Source organism: Montipora capricornis, chromosome 2, assembly GCF_036669925.1.
Source record: "Montipora capricornis isolate CH-2021 chromosome 2, ASM3666992v2, whole genome shotgun sequence".
Taxonomy (NCBI): Eukaryota; Metazoa; Cnidaria; class Anthozoa; order Scleractinia; family Acroporidae; genus Montipora; species Montipora capricornis.
In genome coordinates, this window is record NC_090884.1 from 40,591,714 (window position 1) to 40,615,484 (window position 23,771).

The 23,771-nt window shown below is 39.0% G+C and overlaps 1 protein-coding gene and 1 long non-coding RNA gene across 2 annotated transcripts in view; one reads left to right on the top strand and one right to left on the bottom strand.

The window, feature by feature from the left end:
- LOC138021378 (voltage-dependent L-type calcium channel subunit alpha-1D-like) overlaps positions 1-12,528 on the bottom strand; it is an 83,283-nt gene extending 70,755 nt beyond the window's left edge. The window contains exons 1-5 of the mRNA XM_068868244.1: positions 12,146-12,528; positions 11,789-11,893; positions 11,559-11,698; positions 6,487-6,590; positions 3,808-3,960 (exon numbers count right to left, since the gene is read on the bottom strand). Of these exons, the coding sequence (XP_068724345.1) occupies positions 3,808-3,960; positions 6,487-6,590; positions 11,559-11,698; positions 11,789-11,893; positions 12,146-12,349 (706 nt within the window). The 5' untranslated portion in view covers positions 12,350-12,528. The remainder of the gene's footprint in view (positions 1-3,807; positions 3,961-6,486; positions 6,591-11,558; positions 11,699-11,788; positions 11,894-12,145) is intronic.
- Positions 4,243-14,291, top strand: LOC138021389 (uncharacterized). Its single transcript, XR_011126363.1, has 3 exons — positions 4,243-4,318; positions 6,637-6,689; positions 14,050-14,291. It is a non-coding gene; the product is annotated as an uncharacterized lncRNA (long non-coding RNA).
- The last annotated feature ends 9,480 nt before the right edge of the window (positions 14,292-23,771 follow it).

Genomic DNA, 23,771 nt, shown 5'->3' on the forward strand with positions numbered 1-23,771 from the left:
CTCAGAAATAACGTGAAAGAAATGAAATTGATGTTCATGATGAATCATGTTAATTTAATTTTTTTAAAATGTACCACTGTCATAAATGTCCCAAATTATTTAAATGCTTAAGCAAGCGAACATAAAACTCAATAGCCGACATTTCAGCATCATCATGACACCATTCTCAAGGCACAGTGAATAAATAGACCATTTTACAGCTGTGCTTAGTTACCTGGCCTTTGAATGAAAGTGAGGCTGGAGTTGACCTTGCTTTAATAGAAACCTCACTGCTTTTCTTATGTTAATGATTTCATTCTCATGCTAATAAGCAGCAATTTACATAAGAGAAGCTGTGAGGTTTCTGTAAAAGCAAGGTCAACTCCAGCCTCAATTTCATTCAAAGGCCACGTAACTAAGCACACAACTGCAAAATGGTCCACTAATGCAGAGATTTAGTGTTCTCTAGAATTAGCATAAGAAAAAAGGCTCACAAGTTTTTCAAGTGAATACCTTTGCCCCAATAGAGTCCTTTTGCACGTTGAGAGAAGGGTTTGGGAATTAAAAGCATCTCCAAGGAGTATATAAATGCAGATATCATAATTTTATTACGACTGTGGCTCTTTTCCTATCTTAGATGTCACCTCTAAACAGATATACGACTCTTTTTTGTGCAAAAAACAAATCCCTCTGACAGCCCAACAAAAAATATCAGACAAATACTCAGATACGGTCATTAACTGGAAAAAGGTTTATCCTCTTCCTTTCCGTACTACACTTGATTCCAAATTGAGAGAATTTCAATACAAAATTCTCAACAATATTGTCTTTACAAATGATAAATTATTTCGCTTCAGCCTTTCGCAATCTCCAAATTGCACTTTTTGCAATGAAGAACCAGAATCCTTAGAACATTTACTCTCTCGTTGCACAGTGTCTTCTGAATTTTGGAAACAAGTCTTGTCCTGGCTTAAAGAAAATAACATTGTTATAGAATCCTTTAACAAGATAGGTTTGTTTTTAGGGATTTTTGAAGAAATGGAAGATTTCTTTATAATCAATCATGTTATGCTTTTAGGTAAACATTATACATTTATGTAAGGAAATGCCTTGGAGGTTTACCTTTGTTGAGAGGCTTTATTGCCAGGATAAGATGTGTTTATAATATCGAACTCTATATTGCGAGGGAGAGGGATAAACTCGCTACTCATTTTAAAAAATGGGAAAACTTAGTAGCTGCTTTAAACACTTAGTAGAAAATCAACCTTGTCACATCCTACATTTAGTTGGTCTTCTTTGTTTTTAACTTAAAGTATTGTTTCGTTTTTTTTTTTTTTTTATTTTTAAGTAAGTCATTTTGGGTAGTGTTTTGTAAATTGTAACTTTCTCTTTTTTTTTTTTTTTTTCTCCTTTTGGTACGTTGTAGATAAGTTTGTAAATGGTAGTTGGCAAATAAAAATAAACAAATTACAAAAAATAATAATAATTTTATTACGATGTCTGGAACAGTCAACTCGAACACAATTGAATTTGTTAGCAATGTTATAATATTATTGATGTACATTAACTTTTTGTCCAATTCATTTTCAAGTCAAATTATCCAGCATTTCAAATTTTGCAACTATTTTTACCCGTCTCTAGCTGTCAAGGCTACGTTACATGTATGTGCCCTGATTTTCGGCTCAGCCTTGCTGCATTTTGCCCTTTGTTGAAATATGTTGGGCCCAAAGGGCCAAAATGTTTTGCCGACTAAAATACTTTAGCTGGCAACCAAATCTGAAAACTAAGGGGCCAGCTGGCCCCTAGGTTTTTTTCCCGAAAGTTGAGCACTAGGTGGCCATTATATCCAGGTGTATAATAATGAAATTGTGAGTTTGGGAAGTCTAAAGGGTGACCGCATCTGTTATATACAGGTGACCACTGTATACAGGTCAACTTTACAGTAAATACAAGACACTATTTTCAGGAAGTTGTTTGGTAACCATAATTTACAGGGTGACCACTATAAACAGGGCCGTTATACACAGATTTGACTGTAGTATTTGTGTCATTCGAGATTTTATCACTGTAATATGAAGATTCTAAACTTATAATGGCTTACATGTACGTCACAGTAACTCTCAGATTGTGAACATTTTCGTTGTAAGCGGAAGCAGATAGCGAAGCCATCGGGTAACTATACATTTGATATTTAAGACCTTGTTTCTGCTTTGTAACTATTACTTATGATGACATCCATATTCCTTAGATTTCGAACGCCTTCCTCCTCACATATGCTACTGAATAAAATGGAACTGTGATGCCTGTGTTTAAAACCGATGGTGTTAAAGGATCATGAACAACGAAACAGGATTTAAACACATCAATTCATAAACGCAAAAATACAGGACAGTTGACATTATCCTCGAAATATAAGGTTTTCATGGGTCATTCTATTACAGAATAAAAAAGGCAACTAAAATGACATTAATTATTTTGCAATCTTAACCCATCGACATCCAAACCGGCCGAAACCAGCCAGACTTAGTATTTTACTCTGTCTAACGCCAGACGATTTTATTCGTCAATGGGGAACCCCTGGGAGTCAATGGGTTAAATGATTTTGCGACCCAGAAAGTCTTGCTTTAAGGTTCTAAAAAAACCAAAATGGTAACCTTCACACTGAAAGGTACCATAGTGACAATAAAACTATTGTGGATGTCAGTTGAAACTGGCGCTAGAAGATGACAATTTTTTTATTGAGACATGCCCACAAGTAAGTTGGCTTGGAAGATGGGCCCCTGTGCTGCAAATAATGCTGCAAGCTTGACGTTAGTCACTATGATTTTGAACATGCACTATGAATGTCAAGCGGCCATATGGAAGAACAATCCTCTTAGTACTGTACATGCAAGGTAATAGTCATAAATTATTGGGAACTGACCATGCCAAATTCAAATATATATATATCTGTTGCTGGAAGCTTCCACCAAGGTTATGTACAATTTAGTGAAATTTCATAGGAAAGACAATGTGCACTTATGAGTTTTTCAGCATTGTTATGTGCTCACAGTTTCCGATCAAATAATGAACTTCCTCCACCGCAGATCAGATTCTTGCCAAAGGAAACTGACTTTACCTTGATGCTCTCAAAAGTAGATCCACTGTTGTTTTATTGTATCTACTTAACATTTTACTGTTATTATTACCCTGCATATAAATTAAAAACTGATGTTTGTACCTATAATGCCATGTTACCAAATCTTGTCTAAGGTAATGTTGTTATTGTTAATTGTTATTTCATTGATAATAACCTCTTGATGAAATTGCATTTGTTGTTTCTGAAGTCATGAATTGGACTTATTGAGTAGTGCCAGCTCTAGTGACCTTGGAAACTTCCACTGCTTTTCTCACCAATGTGGTTGGCCGTGAAAGAGTTTCCCTGGCCATGATGGTCGTTATCGTGTCCAACACCATTACTTGTCTGTTTGCTCAGTATCTAATCGCAGCATTGGGCCTATCCATTTAATAGACGCACCCTCCCCCCTTCCCCAATTAAGGGTTCCTCTAAGAGTTACCCCCTTAGGATAAGGAATATCAAAGTGTCGACACATCCTCGTCAGAAATTACCCCTACTTTGTGGGAGGGGGTGCGCATAATAAATGCGTGGCCCATTTCATTTGCCATTCGCAACTTCTAGTCTTAAATTTCATTAAATAAACGTCACTCACTAGCTTTGATTAGAAAATTCCATTGGCGGTAGGAACCTGTAATTGTCGTAATTTTTTCGGAACAATAAGTTTAAGCTCTAATTTGGTACTTTAATAAATAATCTGATAGTTAACGTACCTGACACATTCTCGTGGCAAACATTGTGGAAGCTCCCACTCAGAAATTCTAATCCTATGATTGCATAAATTATAATAACAAATCCTACGAGTAAACAAATTTGCAAAAGTGGCACCATTGCACACATTATGGACTTCATAACTACTTGCAGGCCTGCGATGAAAGAAAAAAAGGATACGTACAAATTAGTCCGAAATTAAAAACATAACCCGACTTTGTCTTACAGCCATAAAATGTAAAAGGCTGGATTGCAGTGACTAACGGGGCTTTCAATGATCCAATTCTTCAAGGTTGCTCTCCTCTAATCGCGAAGGATAGGAGAAAGTAAACCTTCAAACTGTGCGTAACGCAACACACGTCTTTAGCCGCCATTTTGAATTACGCTTGCATGAACTACCGCTGAATGTAACGTGGTCTCAATTTTAGCTTCTCCTTCAGAGATCCGAGGACGCTTCCCAGTTTTACAAAGCGGTGTTTTGGGTACCAGAAAATTAGAGGAAAGAGCGAATAGGTATGAAATGGTTATTTAAATCTTCGGCACAAGTCTCAGCATTATATAATTAGAAACGTGTTAAATTGTCTTTGTCTCATTGTAAGAGATCTTTATTTTTCAAACGCAAACAATATTTTTGATGGGCTTTTGTGAAGTAGCTGGAAGTAGACAATAGACAATTCAAGTCAATATTTGCACCAGATGGTTTGCGTTGAACAGTCTGAACGAAGTACTGTGGGTTTTTAAAATTTATACATCGCTCAATTTAAAGTGACAAATGATTACCGAATGATTAATTTCGACGAACGGTTTTTTGTAACGTACTGTGTTGGTGCGCACATGAAAAAGATGTTCTTACTTTGTGGGTACACACAAAAAAAATTGAAATTTACAGGGTCGTTCATCTATATCCCCATGGAAAGTTTGAGGAGTAACTGGAGTAGCCGAATTCACCCTGATATCTTTGTTAGGGCCGATTTACACGGTACGATTTTTGTCGCATGCGACAAGCTTACTACAGCCTTTATACCAACTCGGTTACGATTGTCGTGTACGTCGGGGAAATTGTTGTAGCAAGTTAAAAACAGTCTGTAAAGGGGGTGGCTCTTAACTACCAAACCATTACTATGGACCCCTTCAAATGGTCATTTCTCTAATTTGAACTCTACAGTAATCCTTTCTTGCCAAATGTTCCTTTGTATGGTTCGACTCGACTGTCGTCGACTCACAACCATATTTGGTAAATCACGTGACCAAAACAGAACCTGCCTAAAAACTCGGCAAGTTAACTATGGGTGCTTACCATTTAGCCAAATAATCCAGATGGAATGATCGTTACATAAAGGTAAGCGATTTTCTGAATTTAAAGATCAACCAGATGAGAACAGCGCTTACCATTTACTACACAGCATTCCATCCCGCATATTTTACTCGATCTTGTGAGAAAGGATCTGGAAACGGAAGGATTCTCGCAAATGGTAAGAGCATTTTGCGAATTCCATTCTGAATGGAAAAAGAGGACTACCTCTGGAGGTTGTCCACAATTTCTGAAAAGATTTTCCGGAAAATTGCCTTTCCATTTGACCTCAAACTGAAATTTCCAGATTTTTTGGCTAAAATGGTAAGCACCCTATGTTTGTCACAATTTTTTAACGCAACAGTATGAGAACATTCTAACACAAAATCTGTAGCATTATTTCTCCAAAAAATCATGATGTCATAAGGCCCTCCTTTGATACACTTTTCAAAATATCAGTTCCATATTTTGTTCAAATAGAAATTCCGTGCCACAGTTTGCGAAAAATGGTGGGATGGTTCCCATCCAGTGAAAAAACCACCTCTTCCTTTCGTTTCCTGGGAGCTTTTACCTGTTTTTCACTGAAACGCACAGCAGAAAACTGAGACTAGTTGCCCATGTGCCTTCTGATTAAAGTGATGTCAGATTTCCATTGAAAAAGTTACTTCATAGAACCATCCATGCAACCTTTTTGTAGGACTCTTTCACTAAAAAGCTTCCTTAGCAACTATTGTCTTTCTGTAGTTAAGTGCCACCCTCCTTAAAAGGCTGCGACAATCGTAAGTCATGTTGTAAGCTTGTCACATGCGCCAAAATCACACCATGTAAATCGGCCCTTAGCATTCGCTGGCATTCTTTGAAAAATGTGCCAGCATACAATAGATGTCATTCTGTAATTTATGCTAATATGTGACGGGGAATTCAGCAGTTAAAGCTAAGTTTGAAATAGTCTCAACCTCTCCCAGACCCTCTCAAGCGGCTATGAGAATTCATTGATAAATTCCAAAGTTGCCTTGTTAGATGAAGAAGAAATATTCAGTGAGGGTGACAAAATTACCGAGTTGTACAATATGTAATCATTAAGAATCGTCAGAGGAGGAGGCAATCAAGTAACTATTTACAAAACGTGCTGAAGTTGAACACCCCAACAACTGAACCACACTAGCTTGTTGGAACTTACAGGATTTTCTACTTTTTTATTTCTACACAAGATGTAGCAAGAGGTGCAAACTTTAACCCATTGACTCCTGGGAGTCAATGGGTTGACTGAGACTCAACAAATTTTATTCTGTCTGACAGCAGATGATTTTATTCATCAACTGGGGGCATCTAGAGTGCCTGAGGAATCAATGAGTTAAATATCTGTTAAAAACAGTCTAGTTTGACTTACTGGGAATGCCTGACACCAGTTTGAGTGGCCTGAGAACTCTTGCTGCCCTGAGGGCCTTCACACCTCCAGCTTCGAAAACACCGAGTTCTGGCAAGCTCAGAAGGCTGAAATAAAAAAGTGAAAGTAAAATTTAAAACTGCTATTTTCTAGGTTCTTCAAACCTGTTGCCCAAGTTGTGAAATGATTTTCTTGCCGTCATTAAGGTATTGTAAAGGACATTCATCAAATAAGCCAGCTCAGAGTTTAAAAAAAAATGTGCAATTTGATAAAACTGTTAAACAAAAAAGATGACAAATTTAAAAAATGTACAACTTGTATTCATAAGAGTGTAAGAAAAAGTAAATGCCTTTTTTATTGTGACATGTATTTCCTTAAAACTCTGAATTTACTAATTTAGGGACAGCTATTTGCTGCTAATGTTATTGCCTTTTTTAAAGATGACTTCAGTTGTTGAAAAGGGATAAGGGGGATTCTTTATGGGGAAATGACAGATAAATACACCACTTGCAGTTTACCTTTTTTTTTCTTTAAGTCTAATGAATGTAGTAATACAGACAGAGTCAAACAGTGGATCGCAGATTAAAACAAGGAGATTGCGTTAGACCATTTATTTGCTTGACTGTTTGATATTTTATTGCTCGGCATCACACACATCGGACGCAAAGAGAGAGAGAGAGAGACTGGAAGGAAATGTAACAGTAGTGAGGCGTAGAAAAACCTTCAAATTCCAGCATGCCCTCTGGGCAGGCTAACTTCATGGTTAAGTTGCCCAAGGGGTTCCTTCCCTTGCCTTCCTTATTAATACAGTATTGCATATTTGTTGTCCCCAGACATCTTTTGGGTGCATACCCATTTGGCTTTTTTTCTGAGAAAGTTACTTTCACAAGTTTGAAATCTACTTGTCCCCGACAACTGGAAGGGGTTTTCTCAAGCACTCAGCACAACTTTGTAATCAAGCACTCAAGGGCCTGTCCATAATAAACACAGACATATTGTGGCACTGGGCATGATAGATGGGTAGTGAGAGTGAAGGAAAAATAACATAAACAAATTAAGCTTCTTTTCTATTGTGAAATGGTCTTATTTTAGATATTTTATATTACTTATTAACACTGGCATTGTGCCTTACTGTTATAAGAATTTGTTCAGTTTTCTTAAATAATTATTAGGTTTTCACCGTTGCAAACTATTCTTGAAATATTGGGAAATATGCACAACCCAGTGATGCATGACGCTCCATTTTGGTGAACTGTCATGCTGATTCAATCAACCAAAGAAGATATTCTAGGTGGATTGCAAATGCCTGGGGAATTGCTTCAAATGAACAGCTTACTTTGTAAAAAAAAAAAAACCTGTATAAAAAGAAAGATCTTGAAAGATCATTAAGCCTACAGAATACTTGACTCAAAAATTGCTTGATCTCTAGATTGCAAAGCTTTTGGACCCCTGAGCTATCAACCCACAAAGCTATCAGACTGTGACGCCATCAAGTTATCAGACCGTGAAGTTCATACATCATGTACTGGTACCTCTTGGTTACCAGTATCTTTGTTCAGCAATAATATTATTTAATGCATTATATAAATAATATATCTATCACACATGTACATTGTTTATATATATAATTTGTATAGGTGAAGTCCATGTGTGGTTGCTCATTTGTCACTCACTGGTCATCTGATGTCAAACATATAGCACAATAATCATTATTGCAGTGTTTTGTAATAATTATTATTACAAAACACTGCGGGGGCCAAGATACTATAATTTGTTGACAGCTTCGCTCATTATGCAGAAAACTTTTATTTATCAGTGGCAATTTTTCAGGTGGTTGAGCTAATGTTGTGAGAACTGTCAGTTTTTACTGAATGTGTCAGTGTCTCCACATTAACTAGTAGATGACTACGTCTGCCAGCGTAATTTAAATTAAAGTGCTGAACTTGTTGCTTTGGACTCGAAAGTTAGACTAAGGAAAGATTTCAAAAAACGAATCACTGACTCCGTGATATTGAATTAGGGATTCCACTATCATTTCAAAGATGCTAATTGCCTTTGTCATGCTTCTTTTATAGTTTCTTGTTTAAGATGATGATAAACGATATATCACCCGTACATTGTTAACTTAACTGCTTGTTTCCTTAACAACCTTTCATACTGGAGAAAATATGGTGCCCTCTCTTCAAAGTCAACTTTAAAACTAAATGTTTGTGTGTTTTTTGAAGGGTGTTTAAAAATGCTTTTACATTAATGGGTCTCAAGCCTTTTAGCAACTTTTTCCATATTAGTTTAGTTTGAGTAGTGCCGAAGTATTACTATTTTCTTTGACATTTTTAATAATTTTGATAACATGTCATCAAGATGAAATTTGTTTTTCAACACAAATTCTTGCCCAGCACGAGAATTTTTTTTGTATTGTTTTCATGACTCATTTTTGACTGTGTGCTTTTGTTCTGTGCCGAACACAAAACTTTTCCTTCCTTTTCAACCTTTCACGACTTAAGACCCCACGAAGAATTTTGAACTCCCAACTATTTGCAATGCAAACTTGTTTAAGAGAATTGCACATTGAACCACAAATTATATAAACACTTTTAATCAACGATTCGTGAGTTTGACGAACACAAAGTGATTCAAAGTCCTTGTAATTAAGTAAACATAGGATATGATCGATTTCAATAATTCTTTTGCCGAAAAAGGAGACATTTTACTCTGATCACAAATGAAATATTTGTCAATCAGCTAAATGATTAGAGTTCAGTGAACCACTTAGCTTTTCGCAGTAGTTACAGAAACAATTACAACATTTGAGCTTGTCTGTTCCGTTTTAAAACAAACCGAAAACTAACGCAGTGTTGTTGATTTGTTTTATCGTCGCCACGTTTTTGTTTTACCTTTAACGAGTTCACGGGTCAAATTACAATTCGATCGAAGGAAAAAAAAATCTTGCGACAAAGTCAGTCATTCCTCAAGTGAGACATATTAGGGCTGTTTATACGAGAGAAAATAAGCCGCGGCTAACTCTGGCCGCGGCTTGCGTAAGCCGCGAAAGGAACTATTTATACGAGTATAAACTCCCCGACCAGGATAAGCCGCGGCTTGAGAAAGCCGTGAACGTAGATTTTGTACCATTTATACGGGGTGTTCGCGGCTTACGTAAGCCGCGGCCAGAGTTAGCCACGGCTTATTTTCTCTCGTATAAACGGCCCTATTGTGTTCTCGTCTAACGTCGTTTTGCGAATAGTATGCACTTTTTGTTGTGTTCAGAGTATTGCGATGAGCTATGATCGTCACTCTTGATTAAGGTAAATGGCGAGGAATCGCAATGTTTCACCTCGCTGTGTAGCAATAAAATGGCAACTTTTAAAATTTCCATAGGCTATTCTTCGGCAGGTGTGCGTATAGCCCGGCCAAAAATTGTGTTGCTGACGAATTCCCTTACGAGTTTAAATTATTCATCACTCGTTGTGTCAACAATTGGTTTTAGAACAAGAGAAATACGAAACTTAGCCGATTTAACTTCTGAAGACCCCCATTTGAAAAACTATTTGGCTTTCTACGAAACCTCTTACAATTTTAGACGCGAATTCAAGCGCGCACGTCGAAGTTAAGTTTTCATAACATTCGCGTTCCTTTGAAATGAATCATCCGTCACCGAGTTCGTATTACGTGTGTTTTAATGGACCTTTCCCTTCGCTTTACTTGCCTTCACAAGGTTACCAACTAAACAGGGCCCACCTCTTCATAGCATTTCAAGCTATTCTATCCTTAGCACTCTTGTTACCATAGATACCAGGATGTCGCAAGACATTTCGAAATTTAGTGGGCATTTAAATTTTGTTTGCGAAGCTCGTTACTTTGAACATGGTACCTGTGCATCTAAATTATTGTAAAATATTATACCCTTCACGGAAAGAACCTTTGGCTATTTGTTTCAAAAATAATTTTGCTTTAGGAGAACCCTTCATCTCGGCTTAGGTTTTACTTTTCTGTTAAATCGTGTGCAGGGTTTGTGATTTGCATTTTCTTTGAGATTGCTGTTTAATTGAGGGCTGGCCTTAATACCTCAGCTTGCTCTAAGTCCCTTTAAATACCCAAGCAGTGTTTTTGCACGAATTTAAGCGTTTGTTTTCTCAATAAAGGAAACAGCGGCCAGTGTTTGTAATGGCAGCAACCGCTAGCTCTCTTTTTTTGCCTTTCAAGCATGTTTGACTATTTGTATTTACTAGAGAGACGCTAAATAATTTAAACAGAGGAGAAGTTTTGAGGTGGAAGAACTGTGCGCAATGGAATGCCGGACTCGAATCGAACTCTAAGTAGGGTGTGTTTTTGTTGGAAATGACACTGCAAGTAGTAATTAAATGAAACAAGAGTTGTGCACAATACTCTTGGCCTACTGCAGAGTCGCTAAAAATAACTTGAAGAGATTGAAATAGCCAAAATCGTCATCAGAACGAAAGGAGAAACGATAATCGACCAAAAAAGCAACAATTTTCAAGTTGAATCACTTCAGCAAATCAGCTGGTAGCTTGCTGGAGGCCGAGTAATGGTCACCTGTTGAAAGAATCGTGCTCGGAGATGTAACAATTTTAGGAGTCATGCGTGACCAAATTTCAACAAGCGGTTGTTTCGGTTGAAAGAAGATTCAAGTGATCGGTCGGTCGATTGCGAATCTTCACTGATCCGTCGCTTCTATGCTTGTCTTATTGACGTAATACGTTATGTGAAGCGTGAAAGACTCTATAGCGACCCTACGATTAATCGTATGGTGACCATGATTACGGTGAATAGTCGTCATATTCACCGCTCTGCCATGACTCTCGTTGCGGCTGGTTTACGTCTCCAGCGTCGGCGTTTTGCCGTATGCGGACAAATTTCCATACTTTGAAAAACTATATCTTCCTCGTCAAAATTTTTGCCAAAGATAGATTTTACTCGCTATATTTGTTTAAATAGTGAAATTTATAAGTAAAAGTTGCAACGATATACATGCTTGCACAAAGAGATCTGTCACATTGTTGCATTCATTCTAAAATATAGTTATATCACATATGAGTAAATTCGTATGTACGTACCCTGTAACGACCACGACGAAATCCAGCACGTTCCATCCGTTTCTTAGGTAAGAATCGGTGTGCAGAATAAATCCAAGGGCTATAATTTTCAAGACAGCTTCTAGACAGAATATCGCTAATAAATAAATTTCAGCGCTTTCCTAGGAAATAGGAAGGAAAAACGTGAAAATAAGTAGTTGTTTTTTGCAGTACCATTTACAAAGAGAAAGACTCCCAAATTTTGTACTTACTAGTTTTACGTTAAGGTCTGATTTGTCGTCCTTTGGCAACGGCTGATTGGCCGCGAGTAAGATGCAGTTGACAAAGATAGTCAATAGGATAAAATATTCAAAAGGCTTGTCTTCAGTTAAGGAATAAATGATTTGAATAGAAATTTTTAGATAAGTCTGAATATAAAATAATAAAAAACTCACAGAATCTCGCGAAAGACACTAAAAAAAGTGAATCTCGGAGTTGGCATATGCCAAACACTCACATGGCACCCAACACACACACTCAAGTTCAACTGCAGACGACAACAAACTCGGACAACGCCAAGACTCCGAAAACATTTTCTCATTAAGCGATCAGTATGACTTGAAGGATACTTTAGATTCGACAATCGCCCGGCATATTTTTCGAATAATATTGTCCTTGGAGAAGATGAACAGCGATCGATCAGAGCAGACAATCTGTGGCGGTTCTCCGCCACCTTGCATCGAAGACTTGCGCGAAGTATTATTCGAGTTGCCCATACGTGTTTTGTAATGGTCCTCTGAAGGCACCGAGGACGGCCTTCGATTGTCCGCCATTTCCCTTGATTCGAGGTATTTTCAAGCCTCATTCAGCCATATTACGGCACTACAGCTGGTACACATCGCGCGGTTTTGCACGCGAAAGTTCTTTGCCTTCCATTAAACTAAGCGCCTTGAAGCGAATCAATCATACAGGTTTTTGGGCTTCCTTCTTGCCTTGACACCGTATGCTAATTACAAGCCGAGTCTATAATCAAGTGGCCTATCAAATGCGACCTACAGGGCCGGGTCACGTGACTCCGACTGGTACCACTTTGGGCGTGAATGTCAAATGAGGATAGGTTGTGTTGCGCTCTTCTTGCGAAATGCCCACTACACCAGCTGCCTCTTCGGCGAGCTTTGGCATTATTGAGCTATTTAAAAGAAAAAGAGATGAAAAACCTTTTTGTTAAAAGGTTTTTATTCAGAGTAAAGAGGACTCGAAGTTTTGATGTCGTCTAATTAATAAGTGAATTATTGGCTCGAAAAGAGACCGTTTCGTGAAAGATGCCCCCGCATCGTTTTAGGGTGGGCGAAATGAAACTGCTACAATTCCAATTTCACAAGGACAGACAATGACCGATGCTCCAGCGAGTATGTGATTGCCAAAATGTCATGTATTTTGAGTATGGCTGAAATGCGCGCTATCCACGTTTATTACGGGACATAAAATCATCACTCTCTTTTTTATGCACAGCCTTTGCATGTTGTTTATGTTGCGAATTATGCCGTTAGCCTCTTGTCTTGTTTGGTGAAGGAAAACTCTTCATGCTCGAAATTGCAAGGGATAGCAAAGGTACTCAAGGAAATATTTGCATTTCGGTCGCCAACGGCACAACAATTCACACTCTTGAATTTTTTAAACAAGTGGTATTCCGATTCGTGTTCGAGTCGATTGCGTCGTTAAATTACTAGGCCATACTGAGAGTTTGTTCGTATAATGTCCATCTTACCATACCCCGCGGAGATTTTCAGATGATGCTGCCTCCGATTCATTTTCGTTCAGTTTCCTGCCGTTAAATTGGTTCTGATAAAAATGTCGATATCTATTCTTGAGAGTTAGGAAAAAACTTTTTCTTCTTTAGCTAAAATAACATCAACATTTTAATTCGTCCTCATTAGACCTAAGAAGGGACGAGATTTCCATTCATCACGAAACAGGCGACTAATTTCTCTATCCGGTAGTTTATTATAACACTTGCTTTCAGAAAAAAATCAATTCTTTTATGGACGTCCAAAATGTTTGACTGCGAAGATTTTCTTCTTTGAATTGTTTCTTAGAGTTAACAGAGTGAAGCGTCGCTCGAAGTCTTGCAATATTTATGTTTTTCACAACATGATAAGGCTTGGTTTGCTTAAATCGAAAACTGCAGGGGAAAGTTAAGTGCTATTGCAAAATCAGCAAATTTGTAGTCCATCCTTGCTTTTGTTCAAATATATATGCAATACTGTATGTTAATATTTTGGGGGGGCCGAGTTAAAGTGCAAGAAAAAAGCTATATACTAGGTTTTTCTGGATTAAATCCATTTTTGTCTTGGCTTGTTTTAATTTAAGCTTTATCAATTATGAACGTGGCCTCCGACAGCTGTTGGGTTGTCAACTTGTAAAAGAGATTCCTAGTTTTAGTTTCTTCACGCATTTTAATTCCAGTCGCTTACTTCCTTGGAATGACGATCAAATATTGATTCCATACTCGTTCTTTTCTGTCCCGATTCAGTGAAATTTCTGCGGATGTCCTCATTTATCATTTCACTACATAAAAGAAGAGATTCATGCCTAACCGCTGGACAAAACCAACACGACATCATTGGTCTGATTTTGAGTAATCAACAGCTTTGCTTTGTGCTTGGCCTTTCGGAAGTGGAAAAGTCAACTACACCAGCTGTGCTTCAAACTTTGACGTCGATTTTTTGGAAGGATTTTATTTAAAAAGAATTAAAAGGAATAGTACGACGAGAAGTGTGTTACTTACGCATTATGTGTTTTTTGTCTGGGTAACTGGTGTAAGTACCCGCACTTCACGTACTGAGGGTGGGTCATTGAATGTAAAAGATAACTTGGGCGTTATATTGGCAAAGTAGACCGCAGATCTTAGACCTTGGGAGGAACTGAACGGAAACGAACGGATCGGAACTGAAACGGAATGCAACGGTTTCAGTTTAGTCCCTTGAAACACGGCCGCCATGTTGAGTCCCGAGGGATTGAAAACTTTTGTTCTCGTTCCCAAACATTTCAACTCGATGCTCGGGGTACGAAATCTATTGTCTATGGCCAATATGGCCGCCGCGCAAATAAGGCCCATGGGCGGAGAGAATCAAATTAGCTTATCAATCACAAAGCAAGTGGTTGCCACGGAAGCTAAGCACGGGAAAAACGTGTAACGAGCGAGTTAAAATTAGGTATGCTCCGACCTCTGAATGGCTGAGATTTTTTCGCCAATTATGTAATGTAATAACTTTATTAAGAGCGGTTTTGAATTGAGTGTCGAAAGTAATTAGCGAATTGCTTTGGTTTTGCATTACTTCACTCAGTTTTTGGTCCAAAGTTCTCGCGCCACTTTTTGAACCAATGAGAACTGAAATCGTGGCCCACGCGTGCACATTTTCCCGCGCTTTGTGTCGGCTACGTGTAATTACTTCGAGTTTTGAATGGTTTACTGGATTGTCTCCTTCCTTTTTCATTGGCCAAAGTAATTACTTTGGTTTTGGTTTTAGGACACTCGATGGAAACTCACTCTAAAGAAGGTTTACAAAAGTATTAGAAATACTACCTGTTTAGCCAAGACTAGTCTTCCACTTGGCCTTCAAGCGAAGGAGAGCAGAAACCAAGGAATTACTTTGTCAATTAAAAACCACTTTATTAGCTGATAATGTATTTATCATCAGATACGTAATTGTCAAAGGTTTACAGTTGTATTGTTTACTGAGATGTTCGGTTGCCTACTGGTGTCCAAGGGACACTTTCACGAGCGCACATGCGCTGGATTTTCCTCACTGCAGTTGTCGGAACTTTTATCGGAACTAGAAAAGTTAAGCATGAATTTTTCGAGTTTGGTTCAAGGCCTCTACAACGGCACGGAGCTTTGGAGGGTCTTGAAGTTAGAAATTCGACGCACACAAAAACAAAAACAATCTGGTTGACATTGGCCTTCCACCATGTAATAAACCAGCTCCAAGATCTAGTATTTAGCACTCACACAAATATCTTGGCATAGCTATGTTCTCCTTTTGTAAGGATTGTCCGTCTTTGGAACAAAATGTCGCCTGAAACAGCTAGTAAAAGCCAATTTCAATTACTGGCTTAGACCCCGACTCGATTAAAACCAGTCAAACTCTATCTTCTTATTTGTCGTTTTTCAGTTTATGTCAACTGTATTTCTCCCAGTGTTGGTTTTTCCGCAGTAGTTCCAAGTTCCTCAGTATGATTGAAAAGCGAGCTGCGAAGTGAAGGATGCTGGGATGTAACCTTCCGTGGCTCATTTCATATAACTAGAGAACGTCCTAGTATCATCATTTACTTTATTTTCAGTTAGGAATCTGTATTAAGCGTGGTAAACCTGAATTTAAGTGAGCGGAACCTCACCGGTTGTTTGTTTATAGCTACAAATAAACCAGGGCGTTCTGGAATAAAATATAGCCTCTATCGCAATTAAATGTACTCTCTTTTAACTTTAAAGTGGCGTGTGAATCCTGGCAATATAGTGGGGCGGAAAAATATCGCTTCCGTGAAAGAAAAACAAAAAATCAACATAATCACGGAAATCCCGTGACTATCTTCCTTTGAGTTCTAATGATCCCAGCACAGACGGAAATATGTGTTCAGTTTCATATTGTTTCGCGGAATGTTCAAAAAGTCAATGAATTTCGAGTCGATATTTGGACACATTATTTGTTCTTCGCTTTGTCCCCTGCTGTTTCCAGTAAGCTTCAACTCGCGACACGCCAATGGAAGCCAGCGTCTTCTTCGTGAATTACATCGTTGAATAATAATTTCTAAAGAAATGCCGCACAAAGTTTGACTGTCTAATCTACGAGATGCTGTTCATCAGGAACATAAAACCCAAACTTAACACGCTATCGGATTCAATTCGCGCCAAACTATTTACATAAGAATTGAATACTTTAATATCCTTTCCAATTCCTTACATATTTTCACACTATCAATCAATTCTACCATGTACCTCGAACTCGATAATGATGACATGGAGTCATATAAACGTCGTTCTATTTTTGTATCGCTTATAAATATTGTAAAGTGCTTCACAAAACCTTTTATCATCAGATATGTCATATTCGTCATTTATTAAGGAGTTTAAGCTGCGACAAAAGCAACGAAAACGTCACTTCAAAATTTAACTTGGTTCTGTACAAGTATTTTACGATCATTCCACATTCGGTTTTACAATACGTGCGAAGTGTCTCTTATAAGTTGATTGGTAAGAACGGTTTTGAAGTGAAGATAAAGAATAAAAAATCATCTGTTTTACGCCCATCAGTGGCTGTTGTCAAAACTTGCCAACTTGTTTGTTTTACGCGGTTGTTTTGAAGAGTACGAAAAAGAAATGCATCGATTGAAATGTGCCCGTCCTTAATTCTTCTTTTTTTAAACCAACGATATTATTACTTTTTGGGCGTGTCGTTGCCGTAGCTTTTGTCGTCTCTTAAACTCCCTAATTATCGCCGGTATTGAGTAACGAAACATGGAATTGAGCCTAAGATCAACAGAGGACGACTGATTTTTGTCTTTTTCTTTGTTTCTCCTATAAAGAGAACATCGTTTTAGTTAGCAGGTGGCGCAAATGTTTTGCGTTTGTTTTACGGAAATTCATAGCTGTGTTAATAGTCTGCTGTTTGTGCTATAAATGCCGCTAATCTGTCTGTGTGATGTTGAGAAGGTTAATGTGGCCTTCTGTTTTACCTGGAAACTCGCCGAAAAGGGAAAATGGCACATTTTTTGGCTTGCGGACAGTTACAATTAGCCTTAAAACTGAATTTTATCGTCGGCGCTGTGTTTATAAAATTCGAACATTTAACAATTATTCGCCGAAGGCGAAGTGATTATCGGTAAATATTCACCGAGACGAAGTCGAGGTGAATATTCACCGATAATCACTGAGCGTGAGGCGAATAATTGTTTTAGTATAAATACACAGGTGATTATTTCAAAAAAGAGAAAAAAAAAAACATTTCAGCGCGAAATCATCTTCACTTACAGTGGCAAAACGACTTCTGGCAGCCATTTTGTCCGTCGAGGTGATTATCGGCTGATAATCCGAGATAGCGAGCCAATGAGAGCGCGCGATTTTGTATAATCACCTGTGTGTTTATACTAAAATAGATTATTCTTAATTTGTCTCTGTTCCTGCACATTTGTCCATTTATGGCTAAAATCGCGATCTTATGCGAAACGCCTGTTCGCGCCCACTTATTTTGACTTCTTGTGGAAGTCATTCAGTCGTTGTTAATTAGAAATCTGTCTGGATCCGTATTCTACGAAATAAGGCGGTTTTAACTTCTAGTTAAGTGAGATAAGCCGTAGTGTTTGATATATTACATATATAGTCGGTTGAGACGAAGGACTGAAGCGTTGAGTCGCAAAGTGACAGGTTTTTGGCCAGAAGTCAATACGTGCACCGAACGTTGAATTTAGAGTTGTCAGTAGTCAATTGTTTGTTTTGCTTGACCAGCCCACGAAATGAAGACTTAATTTGCAGTTTTAGAGAAAATAAGAGAAAAAAAGCTTTGGGGAAAATTGTTTAGATTAAGGTCCGCCTGCTTAGCCACATCGCCCCATGACTACAATTCTTTTAACCGTAATTTTCAGTTTTGTTTTGGGGGGGTAGACTTTTTTTAAATATCAGGTTCATGCCTCAACTCACTATATTAAGATTGACTACTTTAATTGCTAGTATTTGCAAGTTATTTTTAAATTTAAAATTTCTTAATAATTTCTATATCGATTAATCTTAATATCATATGTTGTTGTAACGCGCTGGTGTAAGGAAAGTGGATTTATTCGGCGATCTAGTAACTTCGGGAAACCAGTTGTATAAAGCTTAGTTCCCATGATGGCGACATAAGGATCATAAGCATAATCATAATCATAAACATAAACATTATGTCGTTATGATTCTCGCGTTCCCACTGCAAAGAAAAGCGACATAGTCATAGTCAAAGCCATAATGGTAATCATAAGAAAATGATCTACCATTTAAGAAAATGGTAGATCATTTTCTTATGATTATGATTATAAAGTGAAGCTATGATCTTCGCAGTTATGAACGCAATTTTTACAATTGCGTAGAGAAGCCTGAAAAATTCAGGACTTCAACGAGGTTTGAACCCGTGACCTCGCGATTCCGGTGCGACGCTCTAACCAACAGAGCTATGAAGCCACTGACGTTGGGAGCTGGTCATTTGTGGGTTCTAATGGTCCCGTGAGGAATGAATCATAAGAGTACCTATGATTATGTTTCTGGACGTTCCCACTAAGACATAAGCGACATAACAGCGTTATCTTCGTGCTTATGATTATGATTATGATCGTTATGTCGCTAGTGGGAACTAGGCTTTACTACTCGTAATCTACATTGCATGATTCTACTGTTGCTACTTTACTGTATAAAGGCCCGGGAAAACGACTTCAACATCCTTTCGATTTTGACTGCTGCGGTGGGCAAACGGTTTCATCATAGCCTGCATGACAGGCGCTTTATGAGCCAAGCGGGGTGAACGCGATATTTCGCGCGGAGTGCGACACGAGCGCGACACGAGGGGGAGTCTCGCGCTTCGCTTCGTGCTCGTGTCGCGCTCCGCGCGAAATATCGCGTTCGCCCCGCTTGGCTCATGAAGCGCCTGTCATGCAGGCTAGTTTCATCACATCATCAACTTTTGATTCAACTAGGCTGCAGCCGCCACTGTTACTATGGATACGGACATGGCTACGTCATTGAGAAACCGATTAGTGCGCGCGGCTTCAATTTCGTTCAACATTCGCGATAACAAAAGAAAAGTTGAATGATTGTTGGAGCTTTTTGAAACTTATTCACATAGGCGTACGAGGCAAGAAGGGGGGCTGCAGCCCCCCCACCCCCCCCCCTCCTCCCAGCTACGGAAATTATGTAATTTTTCGGGCAAAACGTTCTTGATTCGGGCAACAACACTCTGGAGAAAACATTGTAAAATAATGTTGTTGGCGTTATTTCCAAAAGTCGTAAATAAAGTTCCTAGTTAGTTACTTTTAGGTGATTAGATGCCCGAAAGTGGCTTCAGATTTGGTAATTTGAATAATATCGCTTAAAATGTGAAGTGTATCGTTTCGCTGACATCTGCTGCACTTCGCGCCAAGTTGGTTACTAACCAACTCCTGTACAATCGGTTCAAGAAAACACATTTCGAAAAATCAATAAAGAAAGCGGCAAAAGTCATTGACGTATTGCATGAAAACAGCCTTAATGAAATGACACCAGAGTTCTTGAAGGTCGCGTCCATTTTGGCCGTCATTCCCTCAACATCATACTCAGCTGGAATACTTACCTTCGTAACGCCATGGGGCAGCATAGACTCAGTAGCCTCGCTATCATCTGTATTGAGCGCGCCTATGCAAATCAAGTCATTGTCAACAGTATGGACAAGATCATTGATATTTTTGGAAAACGCCATGAAAGGAAGAACTTTTTCTCTTAATACGTTTCAGATTACATTGAGACTTTTGATAGAATTGAGTATGCAAGCTTTTAATTTAACTATTTTTCCGATGATAGGAGTTTCATTGAATGTGAAAATGGTGAACGTCGGCGTTTCCATCCCGATTTCAACCTGCTCGCTTTTGGGCATTGCGTAATTTTTTTCGGGCAAGAAAGTCACCGCAGGCTCTTAGCAAAAGAACCTTGCAGCTTCAGGAGAGAGTGAAATCACCTCGTTTTCAGCTTATTTTCGCGTTTCGTAAACGCAGCGAGCGTGCACTCTGTAGGAGGATGAAAATACAACTAGGCTGGATTTGGAGTCGTTTTGGGGATATGGGCATGCAACAAGGACGATGTAGCAAGAGTTTTGAAGCTTGCGGGAAGTGGGTAGGGAAATGGAGTCTTGGTTTGCACGCTTGCATCATGACTCTGGCTTTATTAGCGCTCTTTATCCAAGTGTGATATCCGTATCTTATTCGAAATTTAATCCATATAAGCGACTCTTTTTCTTAGGCTAGTGCTTTTCTTTTTTTTCTTCGGGATACACCGGCAGAAATGACCATTGTTGACCACAGTGTGCAAATGGTAATGCAGAACCTCTAAACCACCCACGAAGAGCCATTAAAATAGTAAGATAATGGTTTGACACTGACTATTTTTTGATGATTCGTTCAAGACATTTCGGCTGGTGCTTAAGCCTTCATCAGTTGAAATATAACGTTAGTACGCGTGATTCAAATAACAGCACGTCGAGCGCACGCTGAGGAAAAACCCGCGTTAAACGGTTACGTAGCACGAGAGTTATGCGCGTGCCAGAGACTTGTAGACCTCTGGGATGGCGATGTGGTCATTTCCAGATTGCGGATCCTTTATTGAAAACCAGGCTTCCAAGAAACGTCGCTCGTAAAAGTTAGCCTCGTCTGCATGCAACAACTCTTGACACTTGCAAAAATGCCGTTGGTGCAACTGCACTGTGCCAGATTGTGGCCGGTCAACCTTTTCCTGGGCTTTCGGTCGCAGGAATAGACTGTTCACAGTTCTCAATGGTTTGAAGGCGACTTTGATTTGTTGCTGCCTTAAGATTCGACTAATCCTTTCCGAAATGCCCTGCACATAACAGCTAGCCGAAACGTCTTAAACGAAACATCAAAAAATAGTCAGTGTCAAACCATTGTCTTACTATGTTAGCTCCTGACTACCACTACTCTATTTTTAAACACGAGATCACTTAAGTTCTTACATTATCAATTTGAATTGTCCGACGCATCAAAAAAGGAGACAAGACTGATTTTCTTGACATAGAGACTAGCAAGAATACATCTTTGTTGATTTTTTTTTTCCTGTATACATTGAGCGCGTCTGTTGCTCTTTCCGGAAGAGTTACGAAATAAAGAAGCAAAAACTTGTTTTTGTTTTTGTTTTTTGTTTTTTTTTCTGCCTTCGCCTTTTTTTGAGGCCCTGCCAGGGGAGGGGGGGCGGGGAACCGGTGTCGCTTGTCTGAATTTTAAAAGGTCTCGTGTCGGTGCTTTGTCAATGGTTCTCGTTGCTGTGACCGTTGCTCTCGGAAATTTAAAAAAAAAGATAACGTTTGTCGCGATTTCACTTTAAGTGCTGTCGATACTTTTTAGGCCATGTCGCTTGTCGGAATTTACCTTGGCAGAGCCTCTTTTTGTTTCAGTGTTCGTAATATAAAGAACAATGAGTTCTTGGAGTTACGATACGATACAATACATACTTAATTACAAACCAATGAAACACAATCACGACAGAACAGAACATTCAGCAACAACTGTTATGAATCCCAACTGGCCGGAGGCAAGCCTGTTGGCTATTTACAAGTGCAGCTGAGAAGGTGAACCAGAGACTACCAGGAACAAATTCCACCAGTGGCCAGGACTTGTCTTTAACCGGGCCGGGATCCCCGGATCTCAAAGCAAGCGCCCTCAATCACCCCTCACAGGGCCACACTGCCTCCTTGGCAGTGGGTAGGGCCTGAGGGCGACCTGCCTTCTTTTTGCAGAGCACACTACGGGCTTCCTTCATAAATCGACGTCATTTCCTTGCACATAGGTCGTGTGAAAATCCTCTGGATAGTATTTCTGTCAGAGTTCGGCATGCTCTCTTTTTAATGAACAATGCAAACCATAAAACTGCACCACCTGAATGTCATCACGTGGCTTGTTTTGAGGTAACAATGCATACAAGCCAGTGGGGCTTATCCTTTGTCCTTTCAAAGTTGTCTATTACAAAAGGGATTAAAATGTTGGTAGGAAGCCATGACGACGTCGTATGTGGTTTAAGAGTGGTTTCCTGTCGATGTGCACGCGCATAAGTGCCTATTTCCTGAAGGGAAGTCAACAGGAAAATAAGGACGTGATGACATCCTCTGATTTGACAGTGGTTTCCGGTGGAAGCGCTTGGGCATGTTATTTCCCTTATAGAAGTTTATAGGTGATTAGGAATACACACGATTTGCTTGAAGTCCATCGCTTCTCACGCTTGTCCCGTGAATGACGTCTAGCTACCGGAATTGAGAAGTTGAGCTTTTTATCTGTGTTGCCACTGCCCCCAATGTATCGCCCAGCATTCTTCTCCCTTAGAGACGAGGAGCAAAAATTGAGCAAAATCGCCTTGGGTCAAGTTAATTCACCGTTGCCTACAGACAAATGTCTCTGCTTTATGCTCCACTGTGCATGACCGTATTTCGGTTTTCCGTTAGCGAAACCCAAATTTGCAGCTTATCGCTTGCGGGGTTTGTTTCTACCAAATCATCTTCCTGCCACTTGTTTCATTAAATGACTAATCTATATTGGTTGCGGAAATCAATAGTCGTAAAAAAAGTTTTGGAATTCCACTAATGATGAATTAGTTAGAGCGGTTTGTTCAATTACGCTTTGCACGACACCTCAGCTCGGACGGCAGACACGTGAAATGTCTGTTAGAAGAGGCAATATATTTTTTAAAAAAACGGTTTCCATCTCCTTCTGCCTAAAAATACTAAATAAACATTCTGCGTCGATGATCGTCCAGCCATGATCTGCAAATAAAATGAACGAGATGCTTCTGTGAAGCATACACTGGCTTGCCTGTGGTACGTGCTACAGAAAATCAGAAGGCACTGAATTGTGTGGTATTGAAATACAGCATTCCAGTCTCTGAAGAATAACAAATAAAAGAGAAGCGAGAAACATTGGCTTCTGGGCTGACATGTTGATAATTTTCAAGTTCCCTCACCACTTCTTTTCACCACAAGTGTGCCCTCTGAGCATCTGACAGCTTTGTAATACTAAACTTCACTGAAGTCAAGCCCTGTTTCGCGGGGTTAGTGTTACGATGGGAGACCAAAACAATAAACCCCTCATAAAAAACAGAAACATCTGACCGAAAATACTATTAACGCTAACAAAAGCGAACTCAGCAAGGTACAGATTCTGTTAGCTTGCTTTATGCAAAACAAATAACTATTGATACACAGTTTTCAGAAAGAGCAGAAGGAAGTTTCCCGGACGGTCGATCGAGAATAAAATATTTACGACATGAAAACAACATTAATTTTGAACCGTGAATATAGAACATAAAAAGTTACGATCAGCGACAAACATTTTGGGAGATTTTTGCTACGTTCAAGTAAATTGCAAAATCGAAAGTGACATGGCCGGAATTCAGCGGGCGCCGTGATTAAGTTACTGCGGCATGTTTACTCGCCAAACAGTGAAGCATCTGTGTCAAATGATGGCAAGATACCGGGTTTTTGT